Source organism: Musa acuminata, chromosome BXJ3-6, assembly GCF_036884655.1.
Source record: "Musa acuminata AAA Group cultivar baxijiao chromosome BXJ3-6, Cavendish_Baxijiao_AAA, whole genome shotgun sequence".
NCBI classification, from domain to species: Eukaryota; Viridiplantae; Streptophyta; class Magnoliopsida; order Zingiberales; family Musaceae; genus Musa; species Musa acuminata.
Genome location: NC_088354.1, coordinates 4,724,638 through 4,740,850, shown reverse-complemented (window position 1 = coordinate 4,740,850; position 16,213 = coordinate 4,724,638). Strand labels below are relative to the sequence as shown.

Genomic DNA, 16,213 nt, shown 5'->3' with positions numbered 1-16,213 from the left:
AGATTTTAAATCCTGTTTTATAACAAATATTTGCCAAGAACTGAACCAAAATTTCAGCAAACTTTCAACCAAAAGATTCTCACTGTTCCATAGAATAAATCAAGTCTATCAAAGAAAAGGAAGCGAGCCTCTGACTTGTTCGATATGGAAATTAAATCCAAGACATTCAAGAGAAAAACAAAATAATACGATTGTTCCAACTGAGAAAACCAGGATCTCCATTTATGATCTGCTACCTCAATAAAAAGGCCACGTCTAGTAAAAGAAGCCGAGTACTTTGCCACCAACATTCTTCCTTCTAGCTTCTTCATGATCCATGATTCCCGCAGACGTCGTCAGCACAATGTAACCAAACTGCATTATGGGTATTAAAAATGATTTTTATCATGACAGCTTGATGACACTCACTCGAATAACTTATTACTATGGCAGGAACCAACTGAATCAACTTACCTGACGTGATGGGAGCAGTCTAGCAGTCCATGGCTCGATCTCTTTGACACCCACATCAAAGCGAGGACTAATGACACCACACTTGTTCAATCTCCCATTCAACTCAACAACTATTTTACCAGCTCTGTGGTCGTCGACGTATTCAAACTCACCGATATAGCCTGAGGAAACATATGCGCAAGAGAATCAACATAATGAAATGTTTGTTGTTGCACCACCTAAACATTGTTGAATCACTAACCATGCTTCTGCATGACAAGGAGGAACTTGATTATCACTTTAGAGGATGGCCTAATCATGACCTGTCGCTTCCCACGCTTCTCAGCATTGTACATGCTCTTGAGAGCATCATTCAAAACACTGATTCTCACCATCTTTATCAAGCCTGTAAAAAGAACAATTGGTTACATGTATTTAGGTGAAAAGTAGAAACCTGGAGTCACAATGACCCACTAAAAGAAAAGGAGTCTTTGCCAAGACTTGCTATCCAGGCTGCAACTCTGGTTAAGTATAAACATTAAGCTGCTCTGATTGCTTAACAAGCAGGATTACTTGACCAAGCATCGAGGGATTCTTCTATGAACCAAAATAAAGTGATATTGCTAAGCTGTTCCTAATGGAATGAACAGCTAGGCCCAAATTTGGAATATAATTTTGCTCAGCAAGGCAGGGTTTAGGTCCATGTCACCTTATCTATGGTTGAAAAGGTACCAGCAAAAGCACGCACACTCAAGTCCATGTCTCACTCAGGTCTAGCACCTGCTGCTATTATTTCAACTCTATCTAACCATTCATCTGTTTCAAAACCAACATTGCAAACATAATCAAACCTTAATCAACCAGATTAACCCACCCAAAAAGATTAATTACTTCAGATCAAAGTGTTTGAAGTATGAATTCTATCACATATATGTTGATTTTAAAGTTGGTAGTTCCAAGTGGCATAAAGTGTAGAACATAAAACTTTCTTAATAGAATGTGTGATCATTCATTTAGCTTAGAGTTTGTCCCACAAAATATGCACAAAATTAAACAATACTGGCTTAAACTTTTGCTATGTACAATGGCAGCCAAGTTTACAGATGTCAATATACAAGAAAGACAAGAGGGCACAAAAAAGAATTAACAGTAACATTAGATAAGGGATTTGATAACTTGCACTGACTGATAAACCCAGTGAAGGATACCAAAAGAGTGCAAAATAATCGACATGAAAAGAATACTATAATTATGTACCACGAGGGGGGCAGTCATTATGTACCATGAGCATGGTACACAAACCTGTGATGATTCATAATCCAATTTAGACAGTGTATTCCTCTCCTCTAGTTGGCAAAAACAGTCATAAAGCAACAATCGGTAGCCATAAAGTCTTTTGTAGTGATCATACACTTAAACCTGAGACCTCATTCCAATCAAATCATATTCGTATAACACTTCAACTATCACAAATATAACTTCCAACACCCCCACATGAAGGATGTAAATTTCAAGACATTTTTGCATAATTTCAACCGGCTTATTAAACTAAAAAGCAACTCATCTAACTCGAACACAAATTTTACACATCCAAATCTTTTGGACACTTGATCATGTGCCCCCACATCATGTGTCCAAGTATAAATGCAAACAAGACGTAAGATATGTAATTCCTATTCAAGAAGGTATTTCAAATGGAGGATAAACAGAGCAGGTCTGATGGTGAATTGCATACAACGTTGAAGTAAACAAAAAAAAAGAGCCCCCTTCTCTACAGCAAGCCAAGCAGGAATTAGGGCCAAATTTTCATCTTCCATTTTTTTCATTCTCTTTTTTGTGAACTCAATCAATCTCATTATTGTTAACTACTTATTCCTAAGTGCAAAGCAAACTGTAACTTTCAAGCGTATATGTTGGTGAGGTAATATGCAACTGTTACACTTTGATTGACAAATCAGTGCAAAAGTTTTAAGTATCAAAACGATATGATTCCAACCACTCTCCCTATCTTCCGAGAACACACAACCGTAGGAGTTCTTTCACAGTTGGCAACTAACAACAGCCATCCAAGCCATACCAAATGGATTAGAGACTAGCCGAAACAAGCAATGCAGCATGACAAATGCTTGATTTCTCCTTAAACTAGATATGGCGAATGCACCGTCTCTACATACAGAAGAACACCTTTCCAATAAACAAGCAACAATCTTGACCGGCAATACCAAGAAACACAGAGTGCGACAAAACTCCAGATCTAAGAAACTCTACAAGAAAAATCCATGAAATACATGAACACTAAGAGATCGAACAGAGATCATGAGACGGCAACCATCGATCTCGAAGAAGATCGATCTGATCGCGGATGTACGGAGGCCAAGGAAAGAGGAGAGCAAGAAACCGATGAGGATCGCACCTTCGGAAGGACGAACTCGGCGAGGTGAGGACCGCACAAGACCCTGGCTCGACAAAGAAGGACGAGAGGAGGAGAAAGGGAGGGCGCGGCGGCTGGGGTTTATATAGTATGCTTCCACCCAAGCAATTTCTGTCACTCTGAGCCCTTAGATCGAGATCCAACGGTCGATCTATGGTAGGAAAACAAGTGCCCTAGAAATTTACCTGGACCGGACCGGACCGGACCGGACTGGACTGGCTCAGAGTCTGGTGGCAGGTGTCTCAACCTCGACCCGGACGAATCGATCCATTTGGATTACTGGGATCGAGTTCGGATCGAGTAGATGTTTTAGATTGGTAGAAAGGTTTAATCTAATTCGACGTAAATGGGTCCAGTTCTTGGCAAGTAGGATTTTGTCTAATGGTTCTTACGGTTCAATTTTCGACTTTTGTCTGGATTTTGTAGGCTAGTTTGTCTGTCAATGCAGCTCGCATGCGATCGTTGTTGACTGCTCCGATGTGCTCGCTGTGATCAATACCATTCACACTCGTGAAAGAAAAACCTTTTATGATCAGACTGTATCAGTCATCGTTAAAGACTACAAGTCCTAAATTTTTCCAAGCAAATAGTGATACTTCATCATCCCAGTTTCTTCTAGTTCAGTGTGTGATAAGAAGTGCAAACTCTGCATGTTCTTGCTACTTGCTAGAAAAGGAGACATTCAATGGGAGAAACCTGGAGTCAGTTGCATCTTTGATCACATCCACAATGAAGAACATCACGAAACGAGAATTGATTAAACCACCTTTATTCTGTATAACAATTTTGCTTTATAAAAAAAATAAGTCCAAATATGTTCTGGAATCATTAAACTTCACTACTTACACAAATTTCTTCTCCAGTGCTCGAATATAATCCTTTTATAATCCCCTTCTTGAGAGTAGAACATTTTCCCAAGGCATAACTTCAATTGGTCAAGATGGTGTATGGAGTCTATGCTTTCTTGGATACGCCGAGACGCTGCTTGAAATCCTCTTCCATTAGAGGCAGACCCTGTCGCAAGGTAATCTTGGGTTCCCATCCTAGAAGTTGTTTTGCTTTTGCGATGTTAGGCTTCCTTTGACGCGGATCATCAGGGGTATTCTCAACAATTTTGATTGAGATCGATGGCTCAATCAACTGCAACACATGATAGAGCTCGGATATTGGGTTGTCTCCATTGATGATATAGAGATTAGCATGTTGGAAACTCTAGGAAAAGTGTGTTGTGTGAAACTCTTTCTTAAAGTTTCTATGTAAATGTTATTTTATTTTTCCTGTCTACAACTAACATATGAATTAACCAAAAAAATCAGTCAGAAAAAATCCGATGTTTATTCCATTTAGCATAATAAGAAAAAAAAATAAAGATTAAAGGGGTAAAGTTTTTTTATATTTGACGAGAAAAGGGTAAAGTTGCTCAGAGTGCATAATACAACTTACCTCCTTCACTACCTCAGCAAGTTCCGTCATCGTAAATTCACCTTCAGGAAATGCAAGATTCGATTAGAGATTAATCCCAACGTTAACAATTAATAACATCGCATTATTGTATCATGAACACTTTTCACGATTCAAACTCTACTCTCCCAAGTCGCAAAGGTACAATCTTACCATTGTACCAAGGCCCACTTAATGAGAGAATAAATCCTAAATCAGGGTAGGTTTTCCTATTGACCATCACATATTAGTAATCAGTACTTTATGATATGTTATGTGAATGAACAGGACACACAAACACGAAGAGATTCACAGCATGTGGTTATGTAGTCACTCGAGAAACAAAGATGAAAGGGCCCTGCTGTCTAAAACTCAAAAATCCTATTTTCTAGTAATTTCGAGTTTCTAAAATTCCAGATCAATATCCTGTTCTCTTGGCTTGTGATACAGGAAGACGGGGCACAATGAAGCAGTATGCTTCTTGATGAACGAGTATACTACAAGTCAACCATGAAACTAAGAGGAAATCATGGAAATTACCAGGGTTTCCTAAGTTAATAGGGCCAGTGTTCTCTCCTTCCATGAGACGAATAAGTCCATCAACCTAAATGGCAAATCAGATGTATAAGCATGACAAAACCAGATAATGCAAAACTCTATAAGCTCAATTAAGAAGAAAATAACTTTTACCATGTCAGAGACATAACAGAAACTTCGAGTCTGTGTTCCTGGGGCTTGAACTGTCAAGGGTTCACCCCTGCATGGAATAATAACCAGATCAAAATAATTGATCATGATCAAAGGAATATGCAGTACAATTGTCGATGAGAACAAAAGATTACCGAAGCGCTTGAGCAATAAAGTTACTGACAACACGACCATCATCAATATTCATGCGAGGTCCATACGTGTTAAAGATTCTAGCAATCCGGATCTCTGGTAGAGAATAATGATCACATGTAAAGCAGATGGTAAGGACTTGATAACTCCTTGTCAATAACAAAACCATTACTCAAACAAGCCCCTTAGATTACAATACTGCACCTATGCCATGCTGCCTATGGTAATCAAACATTAATGTCTCTGCCACTCGCTTTCCTTCATCGTAGCAACTCCTCACTCCTAAAAATGTAAAAGTTAAAACAATTATAAAGGTGATTTAAGTGAGGGGGCAACACATTGCTGGACAGAAAATAAACGATGACTCGCAAGAAAGAAACAGATGTACCAATTGGGTTAACATTTCCCCAGTATTCCTCTGTCTGAGGATGCTCCAGAGGATCACCATACACCTCTGAGGTTGAAGTCAATAAAATTCTGCAACATAGGGAAATAAAAATATATGCATATACCTTATGCTCCTAGTATTCTTAATTATACAAGTAGTGATTAGACCATACCTTGCTCCAACCCGCTTTGCAAGCCCCAACATGTTCATTGTGCCCATCACATTAGTCTTAATAGTCTGTTAAAGACATCATTTTGAGTTATTTTCAATTCTAGTTGAACTTCCAACAAAAAATGCATACAGCAACGTGAAGTGAGTTGAACTTTAAGAGCAGCACAATCTATTAAAAATGGTAGAGAAAGCTATTGAAGCTACTAGAAAGTTAACTTCATAATTGAAGGTTTCCATCAGATTGAAATAAAAAGGGATTATTGGTGTCCTGGTGCCGGCAAAACAATAAAAAAGGCATAACAAAAGAAAACTTGCAAGCCTGCTAAGAGGCTATGAAGAAAACACATGCAAATACGAAGACTTTAGATGAAATACTGAAGAAAATTGAGAAAACTGTGTTAGTGTATAATTCTCTTCAAAAGACAGTCACCATATAGATTGCTAGAATCTAGCAGGAAATGTGGATAAGATTCTACAATTAGAAGTTCAGTTACAGTTGTCGAAAAATGGTCTATTTTAAAATGTCAAATATACATAAATGAAATTACTAGTTTCATGGAGGTACAAGGCACCATGGAACAGAGCTTTCTTCCAGTGAAAGATATGTAAAACATGCTAGAATAACAAAAAGGTATAACCTTGATACCAAGATAGAAAACTTTTACTATTGATATTAACATTTGACATATTCCTAAAAGTCTCATCTAGAAACTCTTACCTTGACAGGATTGTGTTTATAGAAAATTGGCGAAGCGGGGCAAGCTAAGTGATAGATCTGATCAACCTCCACCAACAGTGGCTCAGTAATATCTGACAGGATGGACAAAGAAGTTTATAGGTATGAAGACAAAATGCAAAAGTAGTTGGAAACCAAGTAAATTTCTTATCATTTTAGATATTTTATAGCAGTTCCATAAAGCATACAAAAATTTGTAGACATTATTTACTAAACCATGTGATATCCAGATCTGTTTAGGGATATGAAGAAACAAACTTAAGCAAGAGTCTCGTGAATAAAAAGACTACAAAAATGGAAATACACTTCCAACATGCCTCAATTGTTATTTAATCTAATGAGAAAGTACCATGTCTAATCAGCTCAAATCTTGGATGACCAATCCATTTCCTGAGATTGTCCTTTGAGCCAGTGAAAAAATTGTCAGCAACAATTACCTGGCAACAAAGGAAGGAAATGCGCATCATTTGAGTATATGATGTAATTACTCTAGAGTTCACACAAAATTTGTATTTACATCAAAGGAAAGCAAAAATAATTTTGATAGAAACAATTAATGTTTCGTTCATGCAACAATATAAGAATAGATGAAAAAAGATAAAATGGCACATAAAAGGGATTCAGGCTTTAGTTCCAAATCATTAATCAATGTGATACCTAATCCACTGCAATGTGCTTGTACTGTCACCAAAATCATCCTATTTGTCATCTTATTTTGAGTTTCAATTAGTTTCCCACCACTTTTGGGCTATGTATAACACAAATACCGAATGTTATCTTTTCCATCATGGAAGCAAAAGTAAGTAGAAATATTATGGAAACATGAAAAGAACACACAATGAATTTTTTTCAAGTTGGTTTATGTTCTTTTCTACATTAACAAGTTTGACTAGAAAAAAGATGGTGAACGGGATAACTGATCAATATATAAATGACTTCTAATGACCTTCTTTGCACACCATAACAATAGGTTCTTAGTTTTTTGTTTCATTTCTTCTCTTAAGCATCTCCATCTACCTCAAATTCACAGAGATATTAACAAAAATACTCCCATTGGAGGAATCAGTCATGCATGTCATCTGCTACTTGTACTCATGCGTCTATCTCTGTGAAAAACATAATTTGTATTTATCATATACTATAAAATGACAAGAACAATTTACTATAAAACTTCAGGAGGCTGACATAGAAAGAGAGATATAGGTCAAAATGATTGTTGATATACAACTAGTGCAATATTAATGACACAATGAAGCTTAGAAATATTTGTTTAACGCATGCAGTTTAAGACACATCGAATAAACCAGTGAAGGAAAAGAAAAACATCTTAGAAGGCTCCTAAAATTATGAGTTCTTCAGGAAAACCAAGATAAATGATCTCATTTATCATCAATGATTACAGCAATATCAAACCCAAAAGTCTGCTAAAGTAGTTCAACCACATACCTCATTCTTCTCATTTTCCATCAGCTTGTCAACCAAATGAGACCCAATAAAACCAGCTCCTCCAGTCACCAAGATTCGCATGTTGGACTGTCAAGAAGAAAGATCAAAGTCAACTTAGAATGTTTTTTCTTTCCATGAGAAATCAAAAATACAACACAAAGAAAAACCAAAGACCATGAGATCTTGGAAATGATTCCCAAATTTCAAAGATGGACATGATAATTCAATTTTGTCCAGCAAATTATACTGCAGGAGACCAGACTCTTCAAAAGCTCGAGTCTGTTAACAAATGCTCCACAAAATTAAGTAGTAAATTATACTGAACTTGAAGGAACTCTTTTAGCACAAAACATAGATCAGCTAACTTTCTTACTCAAAGATCTAGCGATCTAGAATCATCGGAGCTTAAAACCAACATGAGAAATGCTTTAATCCAGAAATGCAAAACTAAGCAAGCCAAATCCAGAGACAGAAACCGAGCTACAAACCTGAAAGAATTTGGAGTTTCTCAAAGGGGAAGGGGTCGGAGGCTTCTTTGTCACGACATGATTGTTACCGTTGGCTGCTTCCGTCGCCATTCCTCAAATCCGTTAGATAACCTACACCGCATGTTTCAAGATCTCATTGAACATCGATGTACCAGAACAAAAGGATCAAGCAACAAAATCTTATAGAACCAAAGATAAAGATTTCAAGAACAAAGTAATTCAAATACGAAATGAGGGTCTTTCAACAAAAAAAAAAGGAACCTTTGTTTTATCTCTTCTAGCGACCAGATCAAAATCCTTACTTTTCTCCTGATCACTGCACCCCACGGAAGAATTCTCGAGATCCAGGGACCTTATATAGATCCGAACCACCAGCACCGCCTGATCCAAACAATACATGCAGCTCAATTTATACAAGGCAAGACAGTAAGCTTAGGATTCAAGCAAAGGTAGTGCTCTCGAGAGCGAAATCCCTCCATACACCAAACGACGCCGATCTAACTCACTATTTTACTACCTCATCATCAAAAACACGTCCAACTAACACGACACATTATCATCAAGAGATCAAATCTTCAGCCAAAAAAAAAAAAAACCAGAGTTCAAGGAAGCGTTGAAGAGAGTTACCGCAGAGAGATCCGAAGAATTAAGCTGGGGGATGAAGAATTCCGAATGAGATTAGGGATTTGGGTTTGGGGTTTGGGGGATTTAGGCGAGCTATAAAGGCCGCTCGGCTCAGCTCGGCTCGGGGTTTGGGATCCGCCATGCCAAATTTACCCTGTTGTGGTGGCGGCAACGTCACGATCTCTGATCTCCAGCCGTGAAAGATGCGGGTCCCTTGAATCAGACGGTTCCTATTGATCTGTGTACCGCTCTACTACGTGCAGTTACCCAATTATCTGTTTTTTTATCTCTAGAGATAAATGTAAAAAACAAACTTTCTATCTTTTTTGTTTCTAAAAACAAAAACACGTGGATTATGGCAACACGCTTCCTCACAAAGCAAAATAGATTGGAGTAAAATTACACATCTAAACCACAAATTTTGAGATAAATTATTATAATATTAATCTTTATTATTTATATTTTTATTAAAAATATTAAATATATTATTACATAAGTGATAGATATCTATAATTTTATATAATGATTTTTGTTTTTTATTATTCATATTAATCGGTTGAGGAGTTAAGCCAATAAAATTATGACACGCGCACATGCAGACTTCCCTTCGCAAGCAAGAAAATGAATGCAATGCGAGGTCGGTGGGGTTTGGCGTTGCTTCGTCTTCACATGAAAGCTGTGCCCCACCGGCGACCACCTTCTCCCGGCAGCGCTGCTGCCCACCGAACGCGGTTGAGCTGTCGGCGTCCGTCACCGTGAACTGTTTGGCGTTTCCTCGCCTCTCAAGTCTGAGCCCACGGCGTCGGTCACGGAGAAGTCAATGGCCGCGAGTTTTCTACATCATGATGAGGATTCGCATGTTCTTCTTGTTGTTGTTGTTGTTTGGCACATTACAGTGAAATGATTTCTTTTTTGCTCGGTTTTGTTGTTGTGGTTTGACCGAACACAGATGTCTAGGTCAAACACTCGGGCATCACCTCCAGTATTTGGATCTCTTCGAAGAGGCAGCGTTGTCAGGCAAAGGAAGAACAAAACTGGTGCAGGTTGTGGTTGAACAATCCATGTGTTCGAGGACTGTCAGAACAGTGGATCAAAGGAGGAGTAGAAGAATTGGTCATGGAGGAGCTGATGGAGAGGTATTAATCCTTGTCTGTGGAGACAGCGAATGGGGATGAAGAACTTTTGGGTCTTGGTTGTTGCCCACAAATCTGGATGGAATTCTCCTGTCTCTTAGCTGTGGCAGCCTTGATGTGCATGACACATGATGCATGTGTTGGTTGAGTAGATTTAGCTCCATGAATTTACTACTTGCAGCTTGATTGACCCACAACAATTAATTATTTTCTGAAGCAGACAGATTATTCTGACAGGGAATTGGGAGCAGGAGAGGCAGTAGAATCACAATCTTTACTTGAGGAAATTAGATATTAAATATCATATATATGTTTTATTTTATTTTATTTTCTTTAAGAGTTCTCTGAGTTTTTTTCATTTCTATATTAGAGTTGGGAGAGATTGAGAGAAAATTCTTTCTAAAGATTCTGAGTTTAAATTTGAATGATTAACAAGAGTTATTTGCTGATTAAATCTATTAGTTACTTTGATATCAGTGCTTGATCACAAATAAAAATATTGAAGTTTGGCTTCTCATGAAAATGGGAACAAACATGCAAAGTCCAAAATCAACATTATTTCTGTGTTATATCAGCAGAACACTAAAGGAACACTTTCTTGGTGATACATCATTCTTGTGGTGATGCTATGAGCAGTATTCCTGTCTCTATGTCATAATTTGATATAAATAGTCATGGCTATCATAGAAGTGACTGAGAATGCATTACAAATTGGTTAATCAGATCATTTAGCACCAGTTAAGCCTTTCAGTGAACTGAAAGGAGATGAAATAATCGAGAAATGAAAAGTACAAGCTCACTACAGACAAAAATTAGATATGACCAAGTAATGAGTTGGGATTCTCTTCCATTATTGGACAGATCCAATAGCCATCAAATCATTCTGATTACAATAAGAAGATCCACTGTGCTTGTTGCAGGGTAGCTTGATAGCATCTGTGCAAGTATCTAAAATGACCCAACCTGCTACTCTATAGGAATGACAATGGCCAAGGTACTGATGCATTTAGTTTCTACTATTTTAACCACATTGTCATCCCTGCATTACTTTCTTTAATGGAAAAAAAAGGTTCATTAATTATAATTATGCCACACACAGACCAAATGGCACAAGATTGTCCGAATAGAGGTCATAAACAGACTGCAGAACAGAGCCTTAGTTTCAAGGTAAGAGATCAAAGTTCAAGTCACAATAGCAATTTCTCTACTTGCAAGGATAAAACTACATACATCAACCTTCCCTAGTTCCCATAATGATAAAATGATCTTCTGAAGTCCTAGTTGCGATCCCTACGAGTCCTGATAGAGCGCTACAAAAATCTTGAAGCCTGCTAATCCATGAAGTTTGGACTAACAAAGAACTGTTCATTTATGTTAAAAAATTTAAACTTGGCATAACAAAGAAGAATGGAGATCACTGTTCTTTTTGTCCTATAACATCTTAGCTTCCTACCAATAATTTAAGTAACTAGGCCAGCCATACAACTACCTAAAGCTTCAGCTTTTAATTTCTTTAGATACTCTAGATGTTCAGATGTCCATCTACACTGAGATAAATAAAGTTGATAACTAGCATGTCCACATAAGTTCTTATGTCCAACAGTTTGGTACCAACTTACCATTAGGACTCAAGACTACTTCCAAGAAGAAGAATCAACACATTAAAAGAGTAAGAATGCAAGTGGACAATCTTAGTGTGAAGATCCTTTAAATCATCTCAATATTCTTAAATATACAAGAAAATGCTCAGAAAACACTATGATATTACACATCCAATATTTGTTTCAATTTCAAAGGACATACACAATCACATCTTCCTTAAATTGTCTAACCTTGACTGGAGTTCATTGTCTATTCCACTATCTCCATTTCCAGCTGCTTCAGGTTGGGCAACCTTGTTAGCTGCCTCAGGTTTGGCCACGGCAGTTGAAGGTGCCTTGACAAGCTGTGGAGGTACATAAACAGATCAGATGAAATAGTTAGTCCTCGAACCGAAAGAAAAAAGGCAAAGCTTCAAATTGAAGTTTCACGGTCAAGAGCCTTTGGAACATCTACCTCTGCGTTGATATCTACTCCAATTTCATCCAGGACCTGATTCACTAGTTCTTCTGTTTCTTCTTCTTCAGCATCTCCTTCCAAGGCATCATCTATTGCATCTCCCATTACCTCACTTACCATTTCCATCTTCTCATTCTGCAGTTCAAACTCTTGCATTATCTTCTGCAATGCTGGTAGGTTCATCTGCCTGTTCATCTGTGCCATAGCCTTGGTGACACCTTTCATGGCCTCACCCATTGCTTGTGTTGACTTCAGTGTCTGCAAGCAACAAACATGGTGGTGATTATGCTGATCATGAAGGGATTCTAGTACATCACTTATTTGGAACTTAAATATATCGACATTGCATATTATTTCCTGATACAGATGTGAGGTGTATGACTATATGTTGAAGATGCAATACCAACATCCATAAAAAGGTTGATCAAATGCTCCTCGTAAACATTGTGTCCTACACCTGTTAGTATATGCCTTTTAATTTAAATCTTTGTTTTGCCAATCTTTCGAGCAAATTGCATCCGGAAGTTGTAAGTTCAACTGCGCTAATAAGTTCTACTTCCTCTTATACAATCATGAAAAATCCATAGTTTCTTAGGTAAATTTTAAATGCATAAAACAACTCTTTCCTGGTCCTGTCTTCATAAGAGGCTCTTAATATTTTTTTTATTTTATCTGGAGGAGAGAGTCCATTCTTTCCATTGTGTCCTTGGCCTTATTTCTTCTCTTACCAATGAGGAAACAATAACTATTTCCAAATTTCATATGTTTCTTTATGTATGTTTCTTCTTTTATCCTTCATTTTCTTTCAAAAGATCTACCTTAAAATCAAATATGAATGAAGAATTATGGTTTGTCCTATTTTCACCCAAGATATTTAAGAGTCTCATTAGATGATTTATTTCTACTTTCACTTAAAAGGATACACAGAATCCTCAAGATATCTAGAGTTCTCCCTGATGTTCCTGTGTTGTTTCTTAACTCTAAATCAAAATAGTATTAACAAATAACTCATTGGACATGTTCCCTGAGATTTATTTTCAATGATGGGCATTATCAGAAGCTAAAAGTCGAAAACTAAATGCTGCTCTATACAGCTTACATTAACAAAATCACAAAGGTAAAAAAACTTTTAAAGATTGAAGCTCGATAAAATGAACTTTGTACTAAGACAGCATGTGTTCAACATTTTCACCTGCAACCGAGATCAGCTTAAACATTGGAATAAACTTATTTTACTAGTGAATGCCAACAAAAAGTGAACAACTTTTACAAGAACCAGAATATGATTGAGAATAATCCTCACAAAATTAGTTCTTCCTATCGTATTTTACCTTTTTCCACAAACACAATGATTGTTCTACACAATGTCCCAAAAATCAAATCTGAAAACCAAAACTTACCTGAATTCTAAGCGATACACCTTGCAGCTGCGACTTGAGGGCATAAAACTTTGTAATCTGATGCCTTGTTCGAATAAGATCTTTCGCCATGACTTTTACTGCTGCCTGTAGAAATCCAACAAGCAAACAAACAAATCAGAATAGCTTGGATGCCACCCAAGTAAGGGGAAAAGAAAATGAAGAAAAATTGGATCAAGCAAATTAATGTCCTTCTATGACGATGGACATATTTTATGATGTTCAATTTTATTACTCAAGGTTAATTTTAAAAAAATATTCAGAAAGTCTAAGACTCTTAGCCAGTAGCATTGGCTAACATGACAAACTTATCCATGCTTTGTGTCTGGTGATGAAGAAGCTGACTTAGATATGTAGAAAAATACCTTACCCTCTTGTTTACTGCTCCCCTTCCTTTTTTATTTTCCTTCTTCAACGTGTAATCATTATTCGTTGTTATAAATATACGAAAGATGATTCATCTTTTTAACCCTAACTCCAACCAAACACACCATGGTTCAAACATTAATCATGCACAATAAGATGGATCCGTAGCGTCAGAACTAATGTTTTTGAGGAATCATACTTCAAACTCCAAAATTCTTCATTTAGAATACTAGGTAGTTGCAAAAGGACATACCATCTGCCCTTGCTTCGCAGTTTTCTTAATCTCAGCAATTAGCTTTTTCTCCTGCGTTTGGAGCCCTTGCCTCTCCCTCTCTATGTCCCTGATTGATTTATCTAACATTCTCTTATTCTCCCGCAGCAGTTCTGGTTGGATTCAGAAAGCAACAAAAAATAAAATAAAATTAATGAAAGATGCCACCAAAACACAATAAATCAATCATCATCGAAGCAAGAACCCCAACAAAAGAAATCGAGATATCCTAATTCACATACTAAAATCGAGCGCACAAAGAGAGCGCCATAAAATAAATCCAATACCACAAACCTAAGCAGAAAAACCGTTTATTTCATGCACATCACGCTCAGATCAGGGGAAATATCACGTAGAGTACCAAAAATTAAATCCCAAGATGGGTTTTTTATACTTCCTTCCGTACGCAAAATTCATAATATTAAGAAAAAAATCCCAAAAAGATATCTAAAAATGAATAATGACGGGAAGAGCACCTGCTGGGGTTTTCTTTTTGCCGAAGATGAAACTCATGTTTAGCAATCAGGTTTGACGATTACTCTTCGCCCTCTCCTTTCGCGGGTAGAATAGAATATATGGAAGAACTCGATCAACGGAAATCGCGTTCTCTTCTTATCTGCTTCTCTACGTCTTCCCCTTTTCCTTCCTTCTTTGATCGTTCGACGCCGACGACGCGGTTGGAACTCGGAAGGTTCGGAAAGGTCTTTGGCACATCGGTAAAGAGACAAAATCGTCTCTACATGCCTGTGAGATACCCAATTCCATTACCTCTCTTGTGATTAGTGAATCACAGGGCCAGAAGGGACCCACAAACATCTCGAATTAGTGGGTCATCATCGGCTGGTATAGAAACTATTTTATCGACATTTTGAGTGCGTTCCCCCCTGGCATACCTTATTTTTGATTCGAGAATAAGGAGGCCCCATGCTGGACCCAGTGCTTTCTCCAATCAAAGATAAATATTTTATTACGAATAAAAGGAAACATGAGCAAGAAGAAGAACCATTCTTTGTTATCATCAAATTGAGTTGAGTTGATCTAATATTAATCTAAATGATGAGTCTTATTGAGCAATTCAGACCTAATATTACACAGCTTTATCAATTCACGTCTCTTTCCTACTGCGATGATATCATCCATTATGATACTATATATTGTCAGATCCTTAACTGACGCAGCATACAAGCGATATATATTCGTTTGTAAGAGTCAATATAGGTCATAACCTTATACAGAGAATAAAAAGATTAAAATGACGAATGCATAAATAATGTATCATCATCACATACGAAAAAGGTAAGAAATACAAGTTCGCAAGCAACGTAAAATAATCCACTTTTATTATATATAAAAGACTCTCGAAAATGAGAGAGTTTTGAGAGCAAAGTATAGATCCGATGTTCACTTAGTATTTTTATGGAATAGAAAACAAGCACATTGAAAATGTTACACCACCTCTCATACATATAACTAAAGCCCATCTGAAGCCATCTAAAAGTTCCAAGGTATTAAGATAATTGATGTTTTCTATCGTAAGATTATCAATTAGAAATCAACCTGAGGCATACGAGTAACGAGAATAAGATCGTTTTAACTATTTTGCCCTTCATGTGATGTCGGATGGCTAGAAATATTTTGAGTTTTATATAATACAAATTAGGGATGCTAACGGAGCTGAGCAGTGGGGCGAGGAATGCTTCTCCTATCCCCATCCTCATTTAGACGAGATGGGTGTGGGGATGGGGAATGTTGTTTAGGGTGAGATACTCATGGATTCTTCATATTCTCCTAGTGAATTCATTCAATTTAAAAAATAAAACTATTGTCAAATACAATTAATATTGTTAAAAGTTATACATAATAAAGATAAATATATTTTAATATAAATAAAATCAAAATTATCATAACTTGTGGGAGAGACGGGGAGAAGGTGGGGGGTGATCGTAGAAAGGCAAGAGGGAGGGGATGAGA

The 16,213-nt window shown here is 37.1% G+C and overlaps 3 protein-coding genes across 5 annotated transcripts; all 3 read right to left on the bottom strand.

The window, feature by feature from the left end:
* Window positions 1–41: 41 nt before the first annotated feature.
* On the bottom strand, window positions 42–2,995 carry LOC135640685 (small ribosomal subunit protein uS8-like). Its single transcript, XM_065155377.1, has 4 exons — window positions 2,846–2,995; window positions 695–838; window positions 454–614; window positions 42–354 (listed from the first exon to the last, which is right to left on the bottom strand). The coding sequence occupies exons 2-4, from the start codon at window positions 825–827 to the stop codon at window positions 256–258; spliced, it is 393 nt and encodes a 130-aa protein (XP_065011449.1). The 5' UTR covers window positions 828–838; window positions 2,846–2,995; the 3' UTR covers window positions 42–255.
* A 607-nt stretch (window positions 2,996–3,602) lies between these two features.
* LOC135640684 (UDP-glucuronic acid decarboxylase 6-like) lies at window positions 3,603–9,135 on the bottom strand. Of its 3 annotated transcripts, none has more exons than XM_065155374.1 (14): window positions 9,000–9,135; window positions 8,634–8,753; window positions 8,373–8,483; window positions 7,885–7,971; window positions 6,788–6,875; window positions 6,421–6,512; window positions 5,704–5,768; window positions 5,532–5,620; window positions 5,348–5,425; window positions 5,146–5,239; window positions 4,994–5,060; window positions 4,844–4,907; window positions 4,307–4,347; window positions 3,603–4,003 (listed from the first exon to the last, which is right to left on the bottom strand). In XM_065155374.1, exons 3-14 carry the CDS (start codon window positions 8,460–8,462, stop codon window positions 3,818–3,820), a joined length of 1,041 nt encoding a protein of 346 aa, XP_065011446.1. In that variant the 5' UTR covers window positions 8,463–8,483; window positions 8,634–8,753; window positions 9,000–9,135; the 3' UTR covers window positions 3,603–3,817. The 3 variants fall into 3 exon arrangements, with proteins under 3 accessions (XP_065011446.1, XP_065011447.1, XP_065011448.1); XM_065155375.1 differs by having other exon boundaries at window positions 8,675–8,753; XM_065155376.1 differs by lacking the exon at window positions 8,634–8,753 and having other exon boundaries at window positions 9,000–9,023.
* A 2,676-nt stretch (window positions 9,136–11,811) lies between these two features.
* Window positions 11,812–14,923, bottom strand: LOC103987001 (vacuolar protein sorting-associated protein 2 homolog 1). The gene is made up of 5 exons (XM_009405172.3): window positions 14,719–14,923; window positions 14,225–14,355; window positions 13,588–13,692; window positions 12,185–12,445; window positions 11,812–12,074 (listed from the first exon to the last, which is right to left on the bottom strand). Exons 1-5 carry the CDS (start codon window positions 14,753–14,755, stop codon window positions 11,937–11,939), a joined length of 672 nt encoding a protein of 223 aa, XP_009403447.1. The 5' UTR covers window positions 14,756–14,923; the 3' UTR covers window positions 11,812–11,936.
* Window positions 14,924–16,213: the final 1,290 nt, after the last annotated feature.